The 24482-nt window shown below is 38.6% G+C and overlaps 4 protein-coding genes across 4 annotated transcripts; 2 read left to right on the top strand and 2 right to left on the bottom strand.

The window, feature by feature from the left end:
• Positions 1 to 7190: 7190 nt before the first annotated feature.
• Positions 7191 to 9800, bottom strand: LOC140796337 (uncharacterized). Its single transcript, XM_073149330.1, has 4 exons — positions 9360 to 9800; positions 8509 to 8654; positions 8297 to 8407; positions 7191 to 8059 (listed from the first exon to the last, which is right to left on the bottom strand). The coding sequence occupies exons 1-4, from the start codon at positions 9607 to 9609 to the stop codon at positions 7472 to 7474; spliced, it is 1095 nt and encodes a 364-aa protein (XP_073005431.1). The 5' UTR covers positions 9610 to 9800; the 3' UTR covers positions 7191 to 7471.
• A 3679-nt stretch (positions 9801 to 13479) lies between these two features.
• LOC140795997 (uncharacterized) lies at positions 13480 to 15309 on the top strand. The gene is made up of 2 exons (XM_073148834.1): positions 13480 to 14302; positions 14726 to 15309. Exons 1-2 carry the CDS (start codon positions 13480 to 13482, stop codon positions 15307 to 15309), a joined length of 1407 nt encoding a protein of 468 aa, XP_073004935.1.
• A 343-nt stretch (positions 15310 to 15652) lies between these two features.
• On the top strand, positions 15653 to 16225 carry LOC140795998 (uncharacterized). The gene has a single exon (XM_073148836.1). The coding sequence runs from the start codon at positions 15653 to 15655 to the stop codon at positions 16223 to 16225; it is 573 nt and encodes a 190-aa protein (XP_073004937.1).
• A 1178-nt stretch (positions 16226 to 17403) lies between these two features.
• Positions 17404 to 22625, bottom strand: LOC140796931 (uncharacterized). Its single transcript, XM_073150148.1, has 4 exons — positions 22148 to 22625; positions 18994 to 19139; positions 18789 to 18899; positions 17404 to 18261 (listed from the first exon to the last, which is right to left on the bottom strand). Exons 1-4 carry the CDS (start codon positions 22584 to 22586, stop codon positions 17677 to 17679), a joined length of 1281 nt encoding a protein of 426 aa, XP_073006249.1. The 5' UTR covers positions 22587 to 22625; the 3' UTR covers positions 17404 to 17676.
• Between the last annotated feature and the right edge of the window lie 1857 nt (positions 22626 to 24482).

Genomic DNA, 24482 nt, shown 5'->3' on the forward strand with positions numbered 1-24482 from the left:
ATATCGGAGTCCAAGTATATAGACACCCTACGAAAAGTAGAATGTATACAGCGATCTAAAACCGTTGCATTACTGAAAAATTCCCTAACAACTTCCACAAAAGCAGTCCCGCTCATCCGACACACAGATGACCATCCTCGCTCAGGACGGGTGCCAAAATTATGTTTGTATCTCCCTGCAGCCATTGATGTAGAAAACTTTGAAGGAGAAGATGGTGACGAAGGCGGCCTAGGTTTCTTGGTCACTGTAGCTTTTTTAGGCATTCTTGAGAAAGAAACAAGTTGCATTCAATACATGCCCAAAGCAAATAAAAAAATAGCAAGAATTCCAAAAAAAATTTTAGAAACCATGAAGTCCTTAAATGAAACCCATCTTTCACTTGAAAATGCTAAGATATCACGTTCAATCACACAAGAAACATCAAGGTTTTAACATTAACGTGATCAAAACTCGAAAACGCACAAAATCAATCAAGATCAAGCGACTTTATAGAATAAAAAATAGGAAAATTAATGGATGATCATACCTTGCAAAAATGAAATCATCAAAAGCATATTATAATCAATTCTAATGCATCACTCAAAATTAAATTAATCTTGATTGATCATAATGATACGCATATGCAAGATGAGCATAGATAACATGAACTAATCTTCTTAAACAAATTTTTCTATATAAACAATGATGCAACACAGTAGTCAAACCAACTTAGTATTGAAATTTTACACTTTTCGACTTATTCTCCATAACATAATAGGAATTTTTCCTGTATTTTTTTTTTAAATAGGCGCAATGATGACTTTCACACATGAGTAGGTAGCCATTTTCTTGTAGTACAAATCAAACAAAGTACAAGAAGAAATTCACATATATTTTTTTTTTAAATTTGCAAATAATGTACTGAGTCAAACTGGACTCTAAATAAGACGACTTTCACACTAACTCATTGTAGCCCTTTTCATTGATCTTTTATGAACATGTTTTTTATGACTAAGCATGAGGTCAAACTGTGCAAATCAAAGTTAATAGTTGGCTATTTAAAAAAATAATCCATGATATCATGCTCACACAAGAATACACATACGTTATGAGTGCATTAAATTTGGTTTCATTATTATAGAAGTCGAGTGAGTGACAAAATCTAAATTGAAACAATATACTACAAGATGACAAAATTGACTATAATAACTCATAATCAAGAGAAAAATCATATTTTTATGTCAAGAGTATATTACTGAATCTAGGAGTGCATCAATTTTTTTTTATAATAAAAACTTTCGACAAATCTAAAACTAAAAATAAAGAAAATTTCAGAGTAAAAAAGAACCTAAAAAAACGAAATAAAATAAAAAGAAACTCGCAAACTAAAAACACAAATCCCAATAAAATCAGTCCAAAGCACAAATCCTTAAAGAAGTACGAAGATACTGAAATCTCTGTAAATCCAAAGGTTTTGTAAACAAATCACCCAACTAACTCGCGTATAAAATGATGTCTCAACATGTTCTAGTGCTATTATTTTGTCTTCAACTAACTCGCGTATAAAATGATGTCGGATATCAATATGTTTTGTACGCGAGTGTTGAACAGGATTTTTCGATATATTAATAACACTCATGTTGTCACAATAAAGCACCATAGTATCTTGTTCAATGTCATAATCCTTTACCATTTGTTTCATCCATAATAACTGAGAACAACAACTCCCTGCTGCAATGTACCCGGCCTCCGCAGTAGATAAAGATATCGAGTTTTGTTTCTTACTGTGCCAAGCAACCAGATTGTTTCCAACATAAAAACATCCACTTGAACTACTTTTTCTATCATCACATGAACCTGCCCAATCAGAATCTATATATCCCGATATGATAGCACCCGAGTCATAAGTAAACCATATACCTAAATCAACTGTGCCACTGATATATTTTATGATACATTTCACAGCAAACAAATGTGTCTTCTAAATGCAATGTCTGGTCTACTAACAGTTAAGTACAAAAGACTACCAATCATGCTCCTATACAGTGTCTGATCAACACTTTTTCCTGACATATCCTTACCTAGTTTGGTAGTTGTACTCATAGGAGTTCTAGCATGTTTTGCATTGTTACATTTCAGATTATGTGAAGTTCTAACAACATAGCAATTATCAGATGTTCTAGATCCAAAACATATAATATTACCATCATGATCTACAATAGTACAATCATTTTTGGAGAATTTTACCTCATAACTTTCATCATAAAATTAACTGATGCTCAGTAGATTTGCATTCAAGCCCTTAACATAAAGAACATTTTCGAGACTAGGAATTCCTGGAGTACTTACCTTTCCTTTACCTATTACCTTGGATGAATTACCATCTCCGAATGTCACAACTCCCCCTTCATGTTTTTCGAGATTAGAAAATAAGGACTTGTCACCCGACATATGTCTTGAACAGCCACTGTCTAAATACCACAAATCAGAATTTAAGGTTTTCAAGGCTGTATGCACAACATAACATTTCAAATCACTTTTCTTGATCCATATGGCCTTTGTTTTCATCCCATAAATGAAAGCACTTCTAGGTTTTTGCAAAAATTTGCAATGAGGTCAAATATGCCCTAGAATGCTGCAATGATAGCATGTCGGAACAAACCTTTTTCTACTCACCTTTTGTCTAGGAGTGTGACTAAAGTTTACCTTTGGTGCCGTTGACGATTCACCAGTTTGTAGATTCAACTTCAGTTTAGAAGCATTCATCCAGGATTGCTTTGTAAATACGGTTGATGGCTTCAGGTATTCTTCCTTTTGTATACCTGCAGAAACGAAGACAATTTTGTTATTATTTGAATTACCAGTGTATCCAACACCATACTTGCCTTTTCCAGAGATCTGAGCTTTTAGAATCTCGTCAAGTTTGTTCTTCCCTTTTATAAAAGTCACTTCCTTACGCAATCGCTCTAGTTCAATTTCAACAGTCTTCATTTTATTTTTCGCATTGTCAAGTTGTTTAGAAAGGTCTTTGACACGTTCAAGTTCCAATTTGTACTTCTCCTCAAATTGAATTCTTTCTGGTTCGATTACCTTGAGTCGTTGAAGTAGTCTAAGATTGCTTTTCTTGAGATTAAACGACTCTAGGTATAAGTCATTATATGCCTTTTGAATTTCATATTCATCTTCTTCAGCAGGTAACATATCCTGATCATCTGTACTATCAGTATCAACAACATAGCCAGTATTAAGTAGAGAAGAGGTAAAAGCTACAAAGTTTTCTTCGTCTTTTTCAAAATCATCATTAGATTCATCTGAGTCATCCCAAGTAACGTTCATAGCTTTACCCTTCCTTTAAGATGATTAGGGCATTCTTGTGCGATGTGTCCAAAATCAGAACATTCAAAACATTGAACTTTATTCTCAAAATTCTTATTTTTCTGTTTGACATTGTTGTTGCTACCACCTGTATTCGAACTCACAGTATTCTTCTTTTTCACAAAGACTTTGCTTTTCTCAAGTTTTTCAGCATTCAACTTGTTTGGCTTCTGAAAGAATTTATTAAACTTTTTGACAAACATAGTCAACATCTCAACATCTAAATTACCTTCATTATCAGACTCCTCTAAATTTTGTTCAACTATGGATAGAGCCATCACTTTGGACTTCCTCGATTTTGAAAGACTGGACTCAAATGTTTGTAGATTTTCTACCAATTGTTTAACTTTCATAGAATCGATGTCCTTACTTTCCTCAATAGCTGTAACTTTCGCCAGAAACCTTTCTGAAAGAGACCTAAGGATCTTACGGACAATTCTGTTTTTAGGAATTTTCTCTCCTAGGTTGAAACTAGAGTTTACTATATCACTCAGTTTTACATAGAACTCATCAAATGTCTCATTCTCCTCCATACGTAGAGTTTCAAAACTAGTAGTCAACCTTTGAAGTTTCGAAAGTTTTACAGCAATAGTTCCTTCGTGAGTAGTTTCTAAGATCGTCCAGGCTTCTTTTGCTATCTCACAAGTAGAAATTCTTCTAAATTCTTCTGAGGAAACACAACTAAAAATAGCATTTATTGCTTTGCTGTTCCAGCCGACTTTTTCATAGTCTGACCTATCCCATGAGTCAATTGGTTTCTCAATAAGTTTTTCATTCACCATGTACATTGGTGGACTCCAACCGTTCACAACGGCAAACCATACTCGTTCATCTATAGACTTCAAATAAGCTCTCATCCTAGCTTTCCAATATCCATAATTTGATCCATCTATGATAGGAGGTCTAATAGATGATGGTCCATCTCTATGAAAATCCATGCCTATCTGATCTCTCTCAAAGGGTGAGAGAACCTGCTCTGATATCAATTGAAAAAAACCCTAGATACACGTATGTATCTAAGCACTAGGCAATGATATCGCTCGTTCGCTTAAGTAAAAGTCCGAAGAAATATTAAGAATGAAAGCAGAAATGAACGCCAAGATTTTAACGTGGAAAAACTTAATCGGGAAAAAAACCACGGATCCAAACTCGGATCAAAACTAATCACTATGATAGTAGCAGTTACAAGACTAACTCACAAAACAACCCGTCGATCCAAACGACTTTGTTCCTCTTAGTCTTAATCGCTAGAACCCACGATTCACTGCTTCTCGTGATTGAAGTCCAATCTCAGTAACCCTCGAGATTGATCTTTCGTCTAGATAGCCCTTAAGACAAAAGATTAAATTCTTGTAAATGAGTGGAACCTTGTTCGTTAAAGAACCAATGTAGCCTCAAGAAGTCTCCTTCAATAATCCTTCTTCAACTATCCTAGCGATAGGGTTTCACAATCCTTATATATGATCTTAAAGATAGATCCTCAAGAAGTCTACTTCAATAATGCTTCTTCAACCACCCTAGAGATAGGGCATCACAATCTTTATATATGATCTTCAAGATAGAGCCAAATCCAAGTCTTATCCGTACTTATGAAAGTCTAAGATTTTCAAACTTCGTTGGTGCGTTCGAACGGTATGACTTGATCTCATCAACTTTGCTCTAACAATTTTGCAATTCTTCAAACTAGAGATTTTCTACACTTGTGTAAAGCTCATATACATGTAAACAATACACTTAGAATATTTTGTACACAATTGCCAACAATTAATTCAAAATGAATATTTTGTACATGTAAACCTAACAAAAGATTGTAGAGCCAGTTCGTGTACTTGCTAGGCGCCGACGACGACATGGTACCAGATTGGAGATGGAGACTCTAGTTGAGTGGCTTGGCAAGCCATCCGATGAGGCGACATGGGAGTTAGAGACTGACATTTTAGAGCGTTTCCCTAACTTTTCACCTTGAGGGCAAGGTGGGAGAAGCGTGGTGGACTGATACATTTAGTTAGAATCTTTACTTACTGCATTAGTTGTTTATTTTTATTAAAATAAAATTCCTATAGGTTGCGTTCGAACGCAGGAGGGGTCGCGTTCGAATGCCCTTGCGAACGCCTGCATTAGGTTCGCAAATACAGAGAACGCGTAATGCGCATTCGAACGCGATCAGGCGCGTTCGAATGCCTACATTGTGTTAGCACATACAGAGAATGTCTTTTGTGCGTTCGAACGCAATCGAGTGCGTTCAAACGCTATTGGCGGGAATCCTCTAAAATTAGGGTTATTGTTTTAGGACTTGTTGGCTAGCCTTTATATATATGTGGATGACAAGCAAATTCATTATACTATCTTCTCTAAACTCTCTCCCTCCTCCCTTTTCACCATCCTTCCACATCTATCGTTGGCAAGGTTTCTCCTAACTTCTAATCTCCCTCAACTGTCGAGTCACCCCTCTTCTTTGGGATCTTGATCACTTCATTCTTTTCTTCTATATCCCTTAATCACATCCACTATCCACCTTCATCTCCATACCCATCCATAACCCTAACATCCACTCCACCTATCATCACCACCATCACCCACGTTATTCCGTGTTTGTCCTAGTTGCAGTTCAAATCTGTGAAGGGTGTAAATACGAAAGTTGTAGATCAGGAAGTTATAAATCTAATCCACTTGGTTTCGTAATTTTCTGACTAAAGAGAAATATCTGACGAATATTTTCCCACGATTGTGCGGACTATTTTCTGCTATAAATTCAGATTTTAAAGAAATTATTTCGTAGCCAACCTTTTAGTACAAGAACCCATTATGATGATTTATTAGGTTCTAATTACTCCTTTCTTTTATTAACTAGATTTATATTATACATTTAATTCTAATAATATTAATATGCTACTACTACAAATTATATTTATTTATTAAGAACCTAGTTTGCTAATTATAGAGTAAATATATAATGGTTAATCTCTTTTTATATAAACATACAGCAGCTAATTATATTTAATTATAAATAAAAATATTAGTTTATGAAAATCTAGTTACAATTATTTTTATTCTTACTCTTGCTTGGCTAATTGGGAATTACATATAATGTAGTCTTTACTTAATCATATAAAATAATAATATGTAAGCCTACTATAACATTCTATACATATTAATATATAATAAATTGCTAGAAATACATACGTATATATATATATATATATATATATATATATATATATATATATATATATATATATATATATATACTCTAAAGAAGCTACCTACCCTAGAGAGAATCTCATGGGTATTCACCATCGTGGTAAGTAGAGATAGAGTCGTTGCTCCTCATCAACATTATCAAGGACGTCAGCTTCTTAGATAGTGGCCTTCGTCACTTATGACGGCAAAATTTTGTTATATGCCAATAAGTCTGCCCATTAGCTCGCCAACTCTGGTAGAAATATAGGCTTTATTATTCGGAATTATAGGCCACCTTCAATAAAAAAAGACTTATTCCATCTTAATTTCAAATATGGGAGAATAAATGTGTACCCTTTCTTAGGGAAAGGAGCTTACTAGATTCAATTAATCCACCTTCAAGAGAACAAGGGCGATAGCGACATCATCCAGCATCTACCATTAAGTCCATCTTTAACAAAATGGGAATCATGGGATGAAGACTTGGACTAATAATTTGAAAAAGCATCATGGAACAAAAGCTAAAACCCAACATAAATGCATGATTCAAGCATATTCCTGCCTAAAACCCAAATTACTCCTCCTGGAGAGGCTAAACACTTGATGGACAAAAGGCAATTCAGCTCAAACACTTCACTCAAGATGCACATATTGCATTTTAAGAAGGTAGACAAGGACTTAAATATTGCATTTGTTGTCATGAATACAAGAATCACCTCACATTGAAGTGATTCCAGCGGACATTTAACAGAACGTGATAGCAGTATAAGCACGATAACTAGGTCTAGTTACAGGACTTCCCATCATTCAGATTTTCCAAAATGAGACAACTATCAGCTTAATACGACTCCAAGGACTGATGGCGATACCAAAATGACATACTATAGAACTCTGTTTACAGAATATATCAGTATTCAGAGTTTGTTACCATGCGATATCACAAGCTGGAAATGGTCAAAAGCAAGCCAAAGTGATCGCTAGGCAAAACAGGAAGCACCAGATTCTGCAACTGTCCCCGAACTCCCCTCTTCTCCTTACAATAAGAAAGTCCAGGTATTGCTTCCATTCCAATCATTTGGATGCTTTCAATCTTGAAATCCTGCAAGTTACATATGAACCGGTCCAATCTCTTCTGCAATGTCCGATTCGCTGATAACATGCGGTTCGTCTTGGTATCGTAAGTCCAACCATTTTCTCCAGGCTTTAGCTCCATCCAAGCATCAATCCACCCCTCCTGTAGGGGAAAAGGGCCATCTAGTTTGTCATCCCAGTTCATGTCACCAGCAAATATAACATTAGGTGAGCCTTGGAGATGGTTAAGGGATTCATTCGCCTGAGCTACGCGTTCCTTGCTGTACATCTGATCCCAGCGAGGAGGGGCAGGACAGGGGCTCTCTAGATGGCTTGTAGCTATGAGTAAGTTTTTCCCATCTCTGAATTCGATATCAGCTAAGCACAACTCTCTACCCATCACAGAATTCATGAATGGTTTGCTGCTAAATGATTTTATAGGCAACTTGCTCATCTGCAACCAGTAGAGGTCTTTCATACTAACAATTCTAATATACTTTTCAATGCAATTGCCTATAAGAATAAAAACACTCTGAAAAATCTTTAAAAGAAAGGATGATAATTTTAACAGTCAGTTCGGTTGGTAAGAACAAATTCTTTTGGGTTAATCTAAGTGTACTTTAAAAAAGAAAGAGAAAATTTGCAAAATGCTAAGAAACCTTGACGGCAAGAATCAATATGAAGATCAAACCTGCATGCAGAAATACGGTGTCTTAGCTGCAGTTTCATGTGGCAGTGAGCATTTGTATTCTTTCCACCAATTCGAGCTTCGGAAAAGACGATAAATATTCGGGGTCACTTCCTGCGATACGCTAAGTAACTATGGTAAATATATAGAAAACCGAACATCATGCCTGAGGAATGAAGATACCAAATTATCTTGAGGTAAGGATGCTGAATAACCTGGAAACATACAACATCAGGTGCATGTTGCTGAATAAGGCTGCCAATGCCTTCCATTCTCCTATAAACTTCCAGATCTTCACGAAACCAAACATTGTAGCTCATCATTTTGAACGTGCTCTTCGTCAAACTGAGGTTGGCATTTCCTTAAAAATGTGCAACTTACCAACTTAGAGAGTAATAAATAGAAGAGCAAATTAAATTTTTCAATTTTCCCACAAGTTGTGCTCCAGAAAGTTAAATATATTTAACCAGAGATGTCATCAGTCAGATGGTGAAAGAGAGTACAGACTTGAACATGCATAAATTCTCATTCCAATAGTCCAGATTTGCAAGGGAAAGTGGGCAATGCAAATAAGAGTGTTTCTGCTTACTATATATGCTCAGAACTCACAAGTCACAACTGAAATGAGTATAAGTAATCAAACAGGAATAAGAGTGTTTCTGCTATTTTTACAATCAAATTGATGAAATTTTGATGGTAAGTTAGGTTTTTACGTTCGGTGTGAAGATTTATATCGAACAAAAACTCTAAAGTTTGTATAATTAAAGTGGTGATGTTTTTGTTTCGATCAGACCTCTTTTATTTAAGATTATTTTTTAATAAAAATTTATAATTTCAATAGTGGGTTTAAAGTATTTATAAATCTAGGCTTGGGTTCGACTGGAGTTCAGCTCAAAAATAGGCTTCCGCTCATCTTACCCTCAGCTCTCGACTTGAGCCGAGCCGAGCCGAGCCAAGCCTGAAACTGGTCTTCTGAGCCCACTATATCAAATATAAATGCATGACAAATAAAGTGAATTTAGGAAGGTTTTAATTATATATGGAAAAATTAGCCCCTTAAATTTACCACGCTTTTGCAAATAAGGATTCCGTCCACCACCGCGACCTGACCGAGTAGTACTCCTCGCCGTCTCCGGTACGGCTACCCTTCTCTCCTTGCGGTCGTCACGCCAATCCGGCGACGATGAGGATGAGGAGGACGAGGAGGCGAGATTCCATGCACCGAGGGCCAGAAGAGCCGTCCCTGCGACGGCGGCGCCGATCTTGAGAAACGACGGGCCATGATCTTCCTCCTCTCCGCTGTCTGAGTTGCTCATATCCTCCTCCCTCTCTTTGTACCTTCTCGTAATTTTCTCTTAATTGGTTTGGGTGGACTTCATGGTGATATATATATAAGCAAATCGCTCCTTCAGCTGGTTACTGGGTATGATTATGATAGGTTTGGTAAGAAAGAGGGAAAGTGAGATTCCTGTTGGAAAAAGAAGCCAGAGAGACAGTCTCGCCTACTAAGTAAAGTGACTTCCAAACTTATTTATTTTACTCGGTAACTTTTAATTCTCATTAATATCAAGTTATATGTATATATAATCTGAATTAGTAATTTTATTTATTATAAATTGATATAAACTGTTGAATTAATCAGTAATAAGAAATTTGACCTTACTATAAGTAGGTAAAATAAAATGTATTTTCCCAACAAATTAGCATAATAAGAAAAAAATATTATATTTATAGAATAAGAATTACTATTGTCAAAGTAAAATAAGGGTTATTTTGTCATTTTGAAATAATTTACTTCGTACGTAATAACTTTTGCTAATAACAAAAGGGTTAATTATATTTAAATCATGTGAATTATCATCGGTTAAACTTTTTTTCTTTTATGACACATATTTTCTAAACTATTTAAAATATCTTAAATACCTCTTCCGTTGTGTTTTCGTATCTTCTATATCTATAAGCAATCACGTCTTGGTTGTGATGACATATTTACCCATATATTTAAAGAAAAGAAAAGAAAAATTCTAGTATGTCAAAGAACTTGTACCTTTTCGAGATGTCTTTTTTTCAACGGGAATCTCACTTTCCTTATTAGTTGTGAGTAGCTATATGACATATTTACCTATATATTTTAGAGGAAAGAAGAGAGAAATTCTAGTTTGTCGAAGAATTTGTACCTTTTTGAGAGGGTATTTTTTATTTTTATTTTTTTAGCTTTTTTTTTACGATGTTAAGAGTGCAATATTTTCAATAGTTCATGAGCCTATGTGTCACAAAAAAAATACATTCAGAGGTGGTATGTAGAAAAGGATAATATGAGGCAAATTATTATGATCTATACAACTCTATGTTTGCTATAGAAGCTGCCTACCCTAGAGAGGATCTCATGTGCATTCACCATCACGGTAAGTAGAGATAGACTCGTTTGCTCCTCATCAACATTATCAAGGACGATCGATCTTATCCTCCTCTTTCTTGAACCAAAAATAATAAAAGAGGTTAGATGAGAAGACATGCAAGGAATCGGTGGGAAGACACCTCCAGCACCTGCTGGAGGAGAAGATTTGCAATTTCGCCGCGCCTCTTCCTCGAAACCATCGAAACCACCGGCTCGGTACCGACACACAACACTGTAGGGAAGTCGTGGGCCTCGGTGGTGGCCGGGAAGGAGAAGCCATAGGGGAAGACAGGTAAAATACCAGAGGAAATATTAGCCAAGTTGAATGAGCAAACGGAGGACTGCGTCATTATCGACCCGACGACACTCGCCAAATGCAGAGCAAGGTGGAGACTCTCTCTGTTTGGACGGTTCCTTAGAGCATCCATCCCACTCCCTAGGTTGAAGGGCATGCTTGCACAACTGTGGAATGGAATCGATGGGTTCGTGATTTCGGACATGGCTGAGGGCTTCTACATATTCAGGTTTGATAGGGAAGAGGATATGATGTATGTCCTTACCAACGGACCTTGGACGCTGGGGGCATGGTCCTTAACCTCATACAATGGCGGGATGACTTCAGGCCAACGCCGCAAGCTTTCACCACTGCCCCGGTATGGATTCAGCTACACAATCTACCCCAGGAGTATTGGGAACTAGAATCACTTATCCCGGTTGCCGCATACTTTGGCAAGCCATTAAGAGTCGATGAAACAACACTCGATCACTCTCGAAGTAGATTCGCTAGAGTCTGTGTGGAGGTGGATCTGGGTCAACCATTAAAACAGGCTGTATGGCTAGGTCCGAAAGAGAATAATCTCGAACAAAGGGTGATCTATGAAGGAGTTCCAGTGATCTACTTCAACTGTGGCCGCATAGGACATGTGTGCGATGAATGTCCAACCAGCCAGACAGGCGGGAGGACCGGAGAAGGTGATGGACAATAAGATGATAAAGGTGGAAATGCTGGAAGGGAATCAAAGGTGAGGAACGAGTCCACAGAGGGGAAGGAATACTCCACCTATGGCCCCTGGATGAAAGTGACAAGGAAAGCTAAAGGTATTAGCAGCCACCGGCGAGCGGAGGGACCAAGAGCTCCGGCGAGGGACACACCGCGGGCGACGGGGGCATACAAAGATCAGGCCAATCAGGAGAGGTGGCGTAATGGGGTAGTAGGTAGGGGCAAGGAAGGTCGTGTCAGCTCGAGCTATGCTAGGAGGACCGTGACAGACACTCAACCCAAGCAGGTGTCGGGAAGCCAAGGTATGACCAGTACCCCGGGTGGTATGCAGCAGAACAAAGCTGAGAAAAGGAAACAAGTGCTACATTGGGAGCTACGCACCAAAGGAACTTGGGAGCGAGGCAAACCTTCGACGCAACAGGAGGATACCTGGGGGAAGGAAAAGACTAGGTTACACCAGAAAGGCAACCATATCAACGGGAAAAGGGATGCGGATAAAAACATTTAGCATAATGAAACAGCATTAAATGTTGTTGAGGACATGGGGCCACAAAATGATGAAAGCGGGAAGCGGGGTGAGCTCGAGGCCAAACAAGACTCTAATACGACCTCAGATAGGGTGGAAGGTAACGTGGCTATTCGTTGGCCGCAAACTGCATCAATGGATGAGATCATAATTCACTGTGGGCATGGACATAGTCGAGGGGGATGCTCGGCCTACGTAAAAACTACTAAGAACCCTAAGATGAAAATATTCGCTCCATTGGAAGTTTACCCTAAAGGGGTGGTATCGAATGGAGTGGCGTCCATAGGGATCAAACCGCCATCCAAGATGCAATAGTTGCCGCCGGAAGAGCACGCCAAGGCGGTGGTGCTGCTCAAATGAAACCTCCAGGAGGAAGTGGTTGGCATAGGATCGGAGAGGGAGGAGCAAATGGCTAACAAGGAACGAGCTCTAACGCTGGTAACCTCAACGACATCAGTAGTACAGGACAAAATGGAGGTGGATGCTGCTATGGAGAAGGACTCGCCGACCCTAAAGAGGGGGAGGAAAGCTTGAGGTGCACTCCTCATCGACTCAATACCGTAGTCATTGATAATGGTTAAGAGCATTATTTAGAACTGTAGAGGAGCCTTGAAGAAGGAGGTTTTGGACAGATGTAGAGACCTGAATCGGGAGCATAATTTAGACATTCTTTGTCTGGTGGAAACCCATGTAGATTGGAGCAAGGGTAACATAATAGCAAAGGCTATGGGACGGCAGTGGTCTCACTTTGCTATCCCGGCGGTGGGTGCTTCTAGGGGCATCCTGATCCTTTGGAAGCCGAAGATGGGATGGGTGGATGTGGTAGCAGCCTCTAGATATGCTGCCCGTATGGTCATCTCTCCGATCAACGGCGGGACTTGGGGGATGATGGCTGTGTATGCCAGCAACAACTTCCCTGAGCAACTTGATTTGTGGAGAGAGTTGGCTGCCACTGACATACCAAAAGTACCATGGGTAATGATGGGAGATTTTAACGCCATCCTTAATTCTCAGGAAAAGAGGTGTGTTGGCTCAGTTACACTAGGGCCGAAGGCTAAAGCCTTTTGCGACTTCGTTCGTCAGGGCGAGCTGTGCGACCTAGGGTTTGAAGGAGTTCCCTTTACCTAGTGTAACAACAAACCAAGGGAGGATCATATTTGGGTTAGGTTGGATCGGGTCTTATCAAAGGGGTGCTGGATCAGGTCTGGAGCAAGAGGTGTAGAGGTAACCCACTGCATGCATTCACGCACAAGGTTAAGAACATGCAAAAGGCCCTAAAAGCATGGAGCAAAGAGGCAGTGGGTTCGGTGGAGATGAGACTGAAGGTGACGCAACAAACTATTGAAGCCCTAGAAGCAAAGGATGCTAGTGCGGGGCTCAATGTGGAGGAGCAAGGTATGCTACGAGCCAGCTACAACAAAAAGTGTGCACTGAGTCGACAGATCAATTTGAAGTGGCTTCAAAGATCGCAGGTACAATGGGTGAAGGATGGAGATCGGAATACTAAGTTCTACCACCTTACCGCGACCATCCGCCGACAACAAAACCGAGTGGCTGGAATCCAAAAAGATGATGGGCAATGGGTGACTGATCACGAGGGGATTAAAGAATGCTTCCAGCGATACTACCTAGCATTATGGGGTCCGAACGTGGCGGTCAAAGCGGAGGAGGTGGACTGGAACACTATCCCAACCTTGCCGACCTTGACGGATAGGGAGGCAAACAACTTAGTTACTCTGTTCTCCACGGAGGAGATTAAAGAGGCAGTCTGGAGCCTGCATCACAAAAAGGCTCCAGGCCCAGATGGCCTTCAAGCTGAAGTATTCACCAAATATTGGGAGACTATGGGCACACACCTCTATAAGGCCATTCTAACCTTCTTTGAAAAAAGTAGGCTTCCCAAGCAATGGGGAGACACGTTCATCACCCTCATCCCAAAGAAGGAAAAACCGGTTGAGGTTAAGGACTTCCGACCGATTTCCTTATGTAATACAGCTTACAAGGTGATTGTGAAGCTTCTAGTGGGACAAATGAAACCGCTGCTGTGCAAGCTAATTGGACCAGAGCAGTCGGCCTTCGTGAGCGGTAGGTCAATCCATCATAATATCATTGCGGCACAAGAAATGGCGCATTCGCTGATGCATGATCGAACCTCTGTACCGCTGTTGATGGCTAAAATGGATATGGAGAAGGCGTACAATCGGCTATCTTGGCAAGCTATCCTTAAACCCTCACAGCTATGCATTTCCCGGTGAAATGGATCAAATGGGTGGAGGCGTGCATCACATTGCTAAGATACGGGATCATAGTCAATGGAACCACATTGAAGTGGATAACGCCGCAGAGGGGACTTCGGCAAGGTGACCCTCTGTCGCCTTACCTCTTCATAATGTGCTACCAAGTCCTAACCTCCTTGCTTAATGTGCAAGTTAGTGACGGGTTACTGGAAGGGTTCAGTTAGAGGACTGGGACCATAGTGCCTCCTATATGCTGATGATCTCTTACTAGTGGCCAAAGCCAACAAGGAGAATGTGGAGGAGATGAGGAAAATGTTGGAGCATTATTCGAAGCTAACGAACCAAAAGGTAAACAGTGATAAGTCAAAGGTATTCCTACCACCATGGATGCCTGAGATGGAGAAAAATGAGATACTTCGCCTCCTGGACCGCAAGCCACCAAAGATGTCGTTCACATACCTAGGGGTAAAGATCTCGGGGGCCCGTATCCCGGTACGCGGACATCAAGAGCTAGTGGAGAGGGTGCGACAGTGCTTGGCTGGTTGGAAACGAAACACACTTTCTCTAGCAGGGAGGATTACGTTGGTGCAATCAACCCTTCTAACCTTACCTTACTATTGGTTGGGGGCAACGTGGATTCCGGACTCCATCTTGGAGACTATTATGAAGATAGCAAGAGCCTTCATTTGGGAAAAGGGAGAGGGGCACCGCGGGCTCCATCTCCTCAGATGGGAGACAATGACCAAGGCAAAACAGGAGGGAGGAATGGCTCTCCGTTGTTTGCAAACAGCGAAAGTGGCCCTGATGGACAAGCACGTGCTAAGTGTGTTAAAAGACCGTAAACACCTTGGGTGAGCATGGTTAGGGCAAAATATGGACCGCTTAATCCATGGGATGGAAACCCAAAGGCAAAGTGCTCCTGGATATGGCGGGCTATCTGCCAGACGGCGACGAGACTCCGGGAAGGGTTCCGTAAGAGCATTGGCAACGGACAGAGTACTAGCGTCATGGAGGAGGCTTGGGTGTCGGGAGTACCTTTTAGTCGGTTGCCACTTGTTATGGACATTGATAGTCTCTGGCGATGCCCCTTGGTGGCAGATCTCCTGGTGAACAATGGGTGGAACGTCACCATGATACAGCGGTGCTTTGGAAGAGATGTCGCATTCGATATTGCCACGATGGAGCTTGGAGGTGAGTGATGGAGGACCTATGGGTTTGGGTTCCGGGCACCACTGGAGATGCAAACACGAAGTCGATATACAAGTTTTTGAGAGGGGAGACAAAGCAGGACTGGACTAGTTGGAAAAAGATGTGGGAGCTACCGGTAGCGCCCCGCGTTAGAGGCTTCCTATGGAAGCTCTTTCGGGAACAGGTGCCAACTTGGGAATACCTTTACGGGCTGAGATGCGGCCCAAAGATGAATTGCGAGATGTGTGGCATATTCCCGGAGACAGGAACCCACCTATTTTACGCGTGCCGCTTTGCGTTGGAGATGTGGGTCAGTCTGGCGAGAGAGCTTGAGGAGGAGCAGTGGCAGGACTTCAGGGTGGGATCGGAGTGGATTACTCAAACATGGAGTATGGACCAGGCAAGGGATACTCTGATAAAGACGGCAATTGCGGCTACAATTTGGGAGATCTGGAAGGCGAGAAACGCGAGGGTATTCCAAGACAGGCGCATAGGAGCTTATGCGATTGCTCGCAAGGCTGCAGCTTTGGCACAAGAGTACATGCAGGTGGCGGAGGTTGCGAGAAGACCAGTGAACCTCTAGTTACGTGTGCAGTGGGAACAACCTCAGCGGGGCTGGGTCAAGGTAAATATTGACGGATCATTCAAGGTTGGTGATTGCTAGGGGGTGCCGGAGTCATAGTCAAAGATTGCGAGGGCAGACTCCTCCATGAAGTAGCGAACCCGATAAGGGGGGACTCTGTGAGCTACTGTGAGATGTGGGCTTTGTTGCTGGGGCTAGAAGCAACCCATGGAAGATAGGAATAGGTGATAGTGGAATCAAATGCTTTAAATATAATCAAAGTTATCAAAAGGGAGAGCAGTCGTCCTTGGAGGCTGAGAGGGATATCCCAAAGGTGTGTGTCAATGGTATCTGGCTTTTGTAAAATTTTGTTTAAGCATACTTACCGGGAAGGTAACAGGGCAACTGATTGGCTAGCTAATGTAGGTAGGAAGTCGACTGTGGGAAACCAGTGGATTAGGCCAAATAGCCCACCCCCTAAATTAGCAAAAAATTTAGAGTTGGATAGACTGGAAAATATTTGGCCCCGTGATGTAACCATTAGCTGAGTTGTTTAGCTCCTTTAATCGAAAAAAAAAAAAACATTATCAAGGACGTCAGCTTCTTAGATAGTGGCCTTCGTCACTTATGACGACAATAGCTCGCAAACTCTAGTAGAAATATAGGCTTTATTATTCGGAATTATGGGCCACCTTCAATAAAAAAAGACTTATTCCATCTTAATTTCAAATATGGTAGAATAAAGGTGTATCCTATCTTAGGGAAAGGAGCTTACTAGATTCAATTAATCCACCTTCAAGAGAAAAAGGGCGATAGCGACATCATCCAGCATCTACCATTAAGTCCATCTTTAACAAAATGGGAATCATGGGTTGAAGACTTGGATTAATAATTTGGAAAAGCATCATGGAAAAAAAGCTAAAGTCACCATCATTACCTAACTGAATAGATGCTTGAAAGCTTCAAAAAATTTAAACAATTAAATGCATGATTCAAGCATTTTCCTGCCTAAAACCCAAATTACTCCTCCTGGAGAGGCTAATCACTTGATGAACAAGAGGCAATTCAGCACGTGATAAAGATCTCCATCATAGGGAGAAAATGAAGCCATAGAAAGGTTAAATTAAGTGTTAAAAGAGCAGTATGAATCTTCAAACACTTCACTCAAGATGCACATATTGCATTTTAAGAAGGTAGCATTTTAAGAAGGTAGACAAGGACTTAAATATTGCATTTGTTGTCATGAACACATGAATCACTTCACATTGCAGCGAACGTTTAACAGAACGTGATAGCAGTATAAGCACGATAACTAGGTCTAGTTACAGGACTTCCCATCATTCAGATTTTCCAAAATGAGACAACTATCAGCTTAATACGACTCCCAAGGACTGATGGCGAAACCAAAATGACATACTATAGAACTCTGTTTACAGAATATATCAGTATTCAGAGTTTGTTACCAGGCGATATCACAAGCTGGAAATGGTCAAAAGCAAGCCAAAGTGATCGCTAGGCAAAACAGGAAGCACCAGATTCTGCAACTCTCCCCGAACTCTCTTCTCCTTACAATAAGAAAGTCCAGGTATTGCTTCCATTCCAATCATTTGGATGCTTTCAATCTTGAAATCCTGCAAGTTACATATGAATCGGTCCAATCTCTTCTGCAATGTCCGATTGGCTGATAACATGCGGTTGGCCTTGGTATCGTAAGTCCAACCATTTTCTCCAGGCTTTAGCTCCATCCAAGCATCAATCCACCCTTCCGGTAGGGGAAAAGGGCCATCTAGTTTGTCATCCCAGTTCATGTCACCAGCAAATATAACATTAGGTGAGCCTTGGAGATGGTTAAGGGATTCATTCGCCTGAGCTACGCGTTCCTTGCTGTACATCTGATCCCAGCGAGGAGGGGCAGGACAGGGGCTCTCTAGATGGCTTGTAGCTATGAGTAAGTTCTTCCCATCTCTAATTTCGATATCAGCTAAGCACAACTCTCTACCCATCACAGAATTCATGAATGGTTTGCTGCTAAATGATTTTATAGGCAACTTGCTCATCTGCAACCAGTAGAGGTCTTTCATACTCACAATCCTAAAATACTTTTCAATGCAATTGCCTATAAGAATAAAAACACTCTGAAAAAACTTTAAAAGAAAGGATAATTTTAACAGTCAGTATGGTTGGTAAGAACAAATTATTTTGGAATATAAGAAATGCTTTCAGTAGTTGAATAACATTAATCTCAGAATAAGACAATGTTCTCAAGTCTGCACATTTTCTCTTCAAGTCAATAAGAAGCTAAGATGTGTACTTAAAGAAAGACAAAAGTAACACTTAAGAATAGAAGCCGAATCATGCTTGTAAATTGTATTCCACAAATGACATCATTTCCAAAATATCATTCTAAGTTTTTGATTAATCCCCAAATTTACTGGGAATGAGTTAGTCCTAAATGGCCAATATACAAAAGGAATTATGAAACAGATGATGAACAGAACAAACCACATAATGAATAACTCTGAATGACCTATACTATTGCAAAAGCATAAGAAACCTCGACTGCAAGACAATATGAAAATCAAACCTGCATGCAGAAATATGGTGTCTCAGCTGCAGTTTCATGTGGCAGTGAGCATTGGTATTCTCTCCACCAGTTTGAGCCTTGAAAAAGACGATAGATATTTGGGGTCACTTCCTGCAATATGCCAACCATGGTAATAAAAAGATCAAGCATCATATCAGAGGAATATGCAAGTCTTCTTGAGGTATAGTTCAAAACTAAGACAGACCTGGAAACACACAACATCAGGTGTATGTTGCTGAATAAGGTTGCCAAGGGTTTCCATTCTCCTGTAAACCTCCAGATCTTCACGAAACCAGACATTGTAGCTCATGATTTTAAATGTGCTCTTAGCCAAACTGAGGTTGGTATTTCCTAAATTATAAAGCTGACCAACATGAGAGTATAATAGCAATAGTAGCTTTCAGCATAGAAAAACATCAGAAACAGTCAATTCAAATTTCAAATTTTCAGAAGCTGTGCTGCATAATTTAAATGTGCAAGATATTATCACATAGATGGTACTAATGGTTTATGTTCCATCAAATTGCGAAAGAATGTACAGGCCTGAACAAGATGTTGATTAGGCCAATTCATGCACAACAGTCCAAGTTTGCAAGATAAAGGAAAGTACAAATGTGGGCATTGTCATATATTATGTATGCTCAGAAATCACAACAGTAATGAAGCTATCTTGTCTTCTGTTTGACACCTTCCCTTATTGTTGCCTAGTGATCAAGACAACTACCTAAATTAAAACAGACATCTATATTTCTTCTAAATTTTATTTCATGTCTAAAGGAACTTTTGAAGACCCCTCCTTTGTTGCATGAGCCAAACCTGTGGCTCTGACCGCATTAGGGGTGCAAGTGGTCATATAACCCTGTTATCTATAAGTATTTTGTGCACTAAATTTTTTTTCTCTTGTTTCTTTACTACATTGCAGTAGATCCAATATGCCAGGAGTTCTGAGGTCATTGGTGGGTAATGTGCAGGCCAGAATCCCAAATTTGGCCCGGATACAATCTACACAAAAAGGAACCAGTATGGCCTATTTTAGATTGTTTCATCTGAAACAGGAAATCCGTCGAGTAATCCTTACTAAGGCAAATTTACCTGGAAAAGCTACAGTGTAATAGATGATTTTGTCTTAGTTAGCCATACAGAGCAAGAAAATGACAAAGTTGAGATTTTGTTAAACTAGGAAAGCCCTAATCCCAAGTTGATCAATACTGTTAAGATGGCTGCAGGTGTCATTGCCATAGTTATCTGCTCTTTGTGCTAAAGAAAGTGAATAGCAATGTAACTCATACCATGTCATCTTTGTATTATCCTAGTTTCCAGTGAGTACTTGAGCTAATCACCTATTCCATGCAACAACAGAACAATAGTGAAGAAAGAATGATCAGTGCACAATGTTTGTGCTAACACGAGTTCTGCAGAGGCTAGATGTATATATCCTTACTATTTTTACTGAATAGGTTCTTTCCAACACTCAAACTCATGACCACCTTGGATGTGACACCATCCAAATAACAAAATAATAGAGGAATTAAAATTTATTCGAACTACATTTGTTGATGAAGCAAAATGTGACTAAAGATCCATTCTGAACCCTGTGCCCTCTGCAGTGAAATAAAGCTAATGGTCACTTGGACTAGAAGGCCATATTTTTTGCTACTGTTTTCCATTTGCATTGTCAATTAACATGATCCTCTTTGTGGAGGACATCATACAAGGGTCACATCCACCCTGATTGATTGCACTAGAACATATATATAACATGATGATGATATTTACAATTTGAATAGAATTATATACGAACCCCATTGGTGTGTCTTCAGGAGGAAAGAGAAACTTACTCACATTTAAGTATCTTAGATGCTATGAATGACATCTAAAAGCTTTTTTCCTTGAAATGAAGTGACTACTTGAAATATGGTTTACAACTGTTCATGAAATTTTATTGTCTGCCTCAAATCTAGGTTAATAATTTGACATCAGTATTTAGAGACTGGGAATTGATATGATTTGATATAAAAATGTAAAAATATGATAACTTTACAATGGAGGCCTCCCAACTTCTGGAAGTGCTCTATAGCCAAACCAATTTAACGAAAATGAGGGTCAAGGTTTAAGAAATTGTAAGCAGGTGGATGGGAAGACAAGATGTCACTTGATGTCTAGGCACTAAGCAGATAGTTTTTTAAAGAAAATTTAAAATTAATACATAAAATCAATAAAAAAAAAACTATTGCATTGCTACTTAAAACCATAACAAGCCATTGAATCATAAACGAGTTGTAGTGGAGCAGAATTATATTCAGACCAAATTATCTACTTGATATCAATTCTATGTAGAATTGATCTGATACCTTTACTTACTAAGTTTCTATGAATCATGCTATCTAATTACAAAGGAAGGTAGAATTAAAAAAAAAAAAAGGTCCAGCATTTACATGAATGGGCAAAAACTCAAACTTTCTTAAAACAACACGTTGCAAAAGTTTCACGTAATTCAATAGTTCTTCATTAAAAAGAATATAAGTTCTGACTGAAAGAAAAGGAGAAGCTTTCTCGATAGAATAGAGGATAATGTGAGAACAAAAATCCCTCATAAATTGGTCCAGAATTGTATACAAGTTCTTCCCTAAAAGACCATTTCAGGCCTTCAGAAAAATGAAAACAATTGTGCTCCTCCAATTTTGAAGTCTACATTATCTGAGTACCTTGGGATATAATGAGTCTCTAGACTCTACAGATTTCTTACACTTGGAAATTTCTTAAAATAATCAAAAGTATCTATTCTCTATTAGCATATAATGCCCATTATACCATTGGATGTTTTTTTTTACTAGACCAGTAAAGAACATCCATGCATTATAACAATTAATCTATTGAAACAACACATATGCTTCAACTTGCCACTTGGAGGCCATTCTCAATAGAATTTCCTAACATGCAAACATTCAAGATAAACCCTTACCGGTCATTCTTAAATCAATTGTTCCATTGTCTCTATCTTCTGCAATGCACCTTCATTCTTATTCCACCTCAATAAAGGCTTTTCTTGCTTTCTTCTAGGACTAAAAGTAGAAACTACTTTACAATTTCAAAGCCATAGTAGACCAGCTATTTCTCGCCAATTACAGCAATGATAGCAACATGAACAAGCCCATCCATAGAATTACTTCAAACCCATCCTTAAATATGGTGGAACTCAATTATGCTTACTAGAAAAATACACCTTTCAGTCAGCACTCAATTGCCCACCCATCCCATTTTCCCCCAATCTCCATATCCAAGAAAGCAACTTGTTCTATCTACAAAAAAATATAAAAATAAAGCAATGACAAAAACGACAAGGAAAAGAAAAGACCCACCTAAATCCAAAGACGCTACTTCCTCCTTACTTGCTACCTTCTCCTGATGGCCATCAGACCCATCAAGCAGTGCCGCCCGGCGCTTACGGCTGCATCGCTGGAGCGGGAGGAAGACGGAACCGACGGAGGGGTCGGAGAGCTCATCTGGGTCGAGACCAACGTCGTAAAAAGTGGAGGAGGAAGCGACCCTGGTGCCGCAGACCTCGCAAGAGGTTGATGCGGGGGTGTTGGAGAAGGTGCAGGCACGGCAAGACCAACGAAGAGAGGAAGAAGAGGACGAAGAAGGAGAAGATGAGGAGGAGAGAGGAGGAAGGGAGGGAGAGAGGCAGATTTGGCAGGTGGATTTCTGGGAGGGAGGATTGAGGAAGGTGCATCGAGAGCAAGCCCAAGACGCCATTTTTCCGCTTCTTGCCAAGGGCATGAGACTAGCCATGTACATTTAAAACTTTAAAAGTACTTGGGCTTGGACATAGGCAAAGGCCGGCCAGGGGCTTCACTGATCCCGGTTCACTTTAGGAATAAGGTGTCAGAATAACAGCTAAATATCATAATTATTATATTTTAAAATATAAGTATCATTTATCAACCTCTCTCAAACCAATTTATTCTAATTTGACTCCAACCTCTCTCAAACATCTTATCATAATTCATTACTGTTATTTTTCTCTATCTTATATATCTTATTAAACTCTTATTATAATTTATCACTCCTCTATACTCAGTCCTATCATATATTTTTATTTTATATTAAATAATAAAATTTAATTTAAACAGCATAAATTGCAATAATTTAATATTTCATAAAAGGAAGCACATTTTAAAAAGTATTATTATTACTAAATATTATTTTAATTTTATATACTTAGATATAAATATAGATATTAAAAAATTATTAATAACGTAGTATTTAATTGATATAACCATTAATCATAAAATTCTACTAAAAAAAATATTTATTAAGATTATATGTTATGTCACACATTAACTAATTACTAATTTACTCACGATATCTATCTCATCAATCTACTTTATATCAAATTAAATGATATTTATTATAATTTCATAAAATATAAATATTTTTTACTTTATTTTACTTTATTTTATATCATATTAAATATAATTATTACACTATTATTTTTAAATATTAGTGAATATGAGAATAGTTATTCATATAATAAATCTCTCACGGTGGTGGTAGTAACAAATAGGAATTGTTATTCCTATTTTAACTATATTCTATACTAACAAAATTATTATGTTTTATTTTAAAATTGGACTCTTAAAATGAGTTCATTTTTAATACTAGATGCACACTTTTTATAGCGACATATACATAATTTACTAAGAGATGTGCATAAAAACCTATATTTACTAGTTCGAAAACTAAAAAGTTTTTTTTTGTGCAAATATCCTTAGACTAAGGTGATAGTATCAAACCACATTAATATTAATTAAAATTATACTCACTTAAATTTTATGTCTCTTTTAGTGTAACTGGAGTCATTATAAATAAATTAATGTGTATCCAAGAAACGTTTAAATAAACTCGTATGAATTAACTCATATTAAAATTATGCTCCATTAGAGTTAGGATTTGGCATAGGCCAACCTTGTGTAGGTCAGTCTAGGCAAACTGTTAGATGTGTACTAATACATTAGTCATGTAGACGATTTTAATCTCAGTCATTTAAATTTTATGATCATTTTATATTTACTTTTAATCATAATTAAGATTATCAAATATATGTAATTGATAAACTAGCATGCATCCAATAAACTTCTGAATAGACATATATAGATCAGCCTATATCGAAACCACACTCTATTAGGATTGAGATTTAGTGTAGGCCGATCTTATGCAAGTCAGTTTAAATGAGCTATTGGATACGTACCAACACATTACTCATGCACATTTGGCATTTTAATCTCACTTAAATTTTATGGCACTTTTCATTTCCTTTTGATCGTGACACTAACAATCAAATACGTGTAGTTAATGCATTGACTTACTTCCGAAAGACGCTGGAAGAAACCCACACAAATCACCATTAGTGTTAAGTTTCAGTAGGCTAATTTTATGCAAGTTATACTGAGCGAGCTATTAAATACACACTAACATATTTGTCATGCACATTCGACGATTTCAATCCTACTTAATTAAATTTTACGACCCCTCTTTATTCTGTTTCAAGCATGATCAGATTTAGATACGTGTAATCAATACGTTGGTATGTATCTAATGGGTACCATTTTATATTTCTTTTTAATTTTAGTCATTTAAATTCTATGATATTTTTATATTTTTTTATTTATGATTGAGATTGTTAAATGTGTG

Source organism: Typha latifolia, chromosome 10, assembly GCF_019914945.1.
Source record: "Typha latifolia isolate L0001 chromosome 10, TyphaL0001v2, whole genome shotgun sequence".
Lineage (NCBI taxonomy): Eukaryota > Viridiplantae > Streptophyta > Magnoliopsida > Poales > Typhaceae > Typha > Typha latifolia.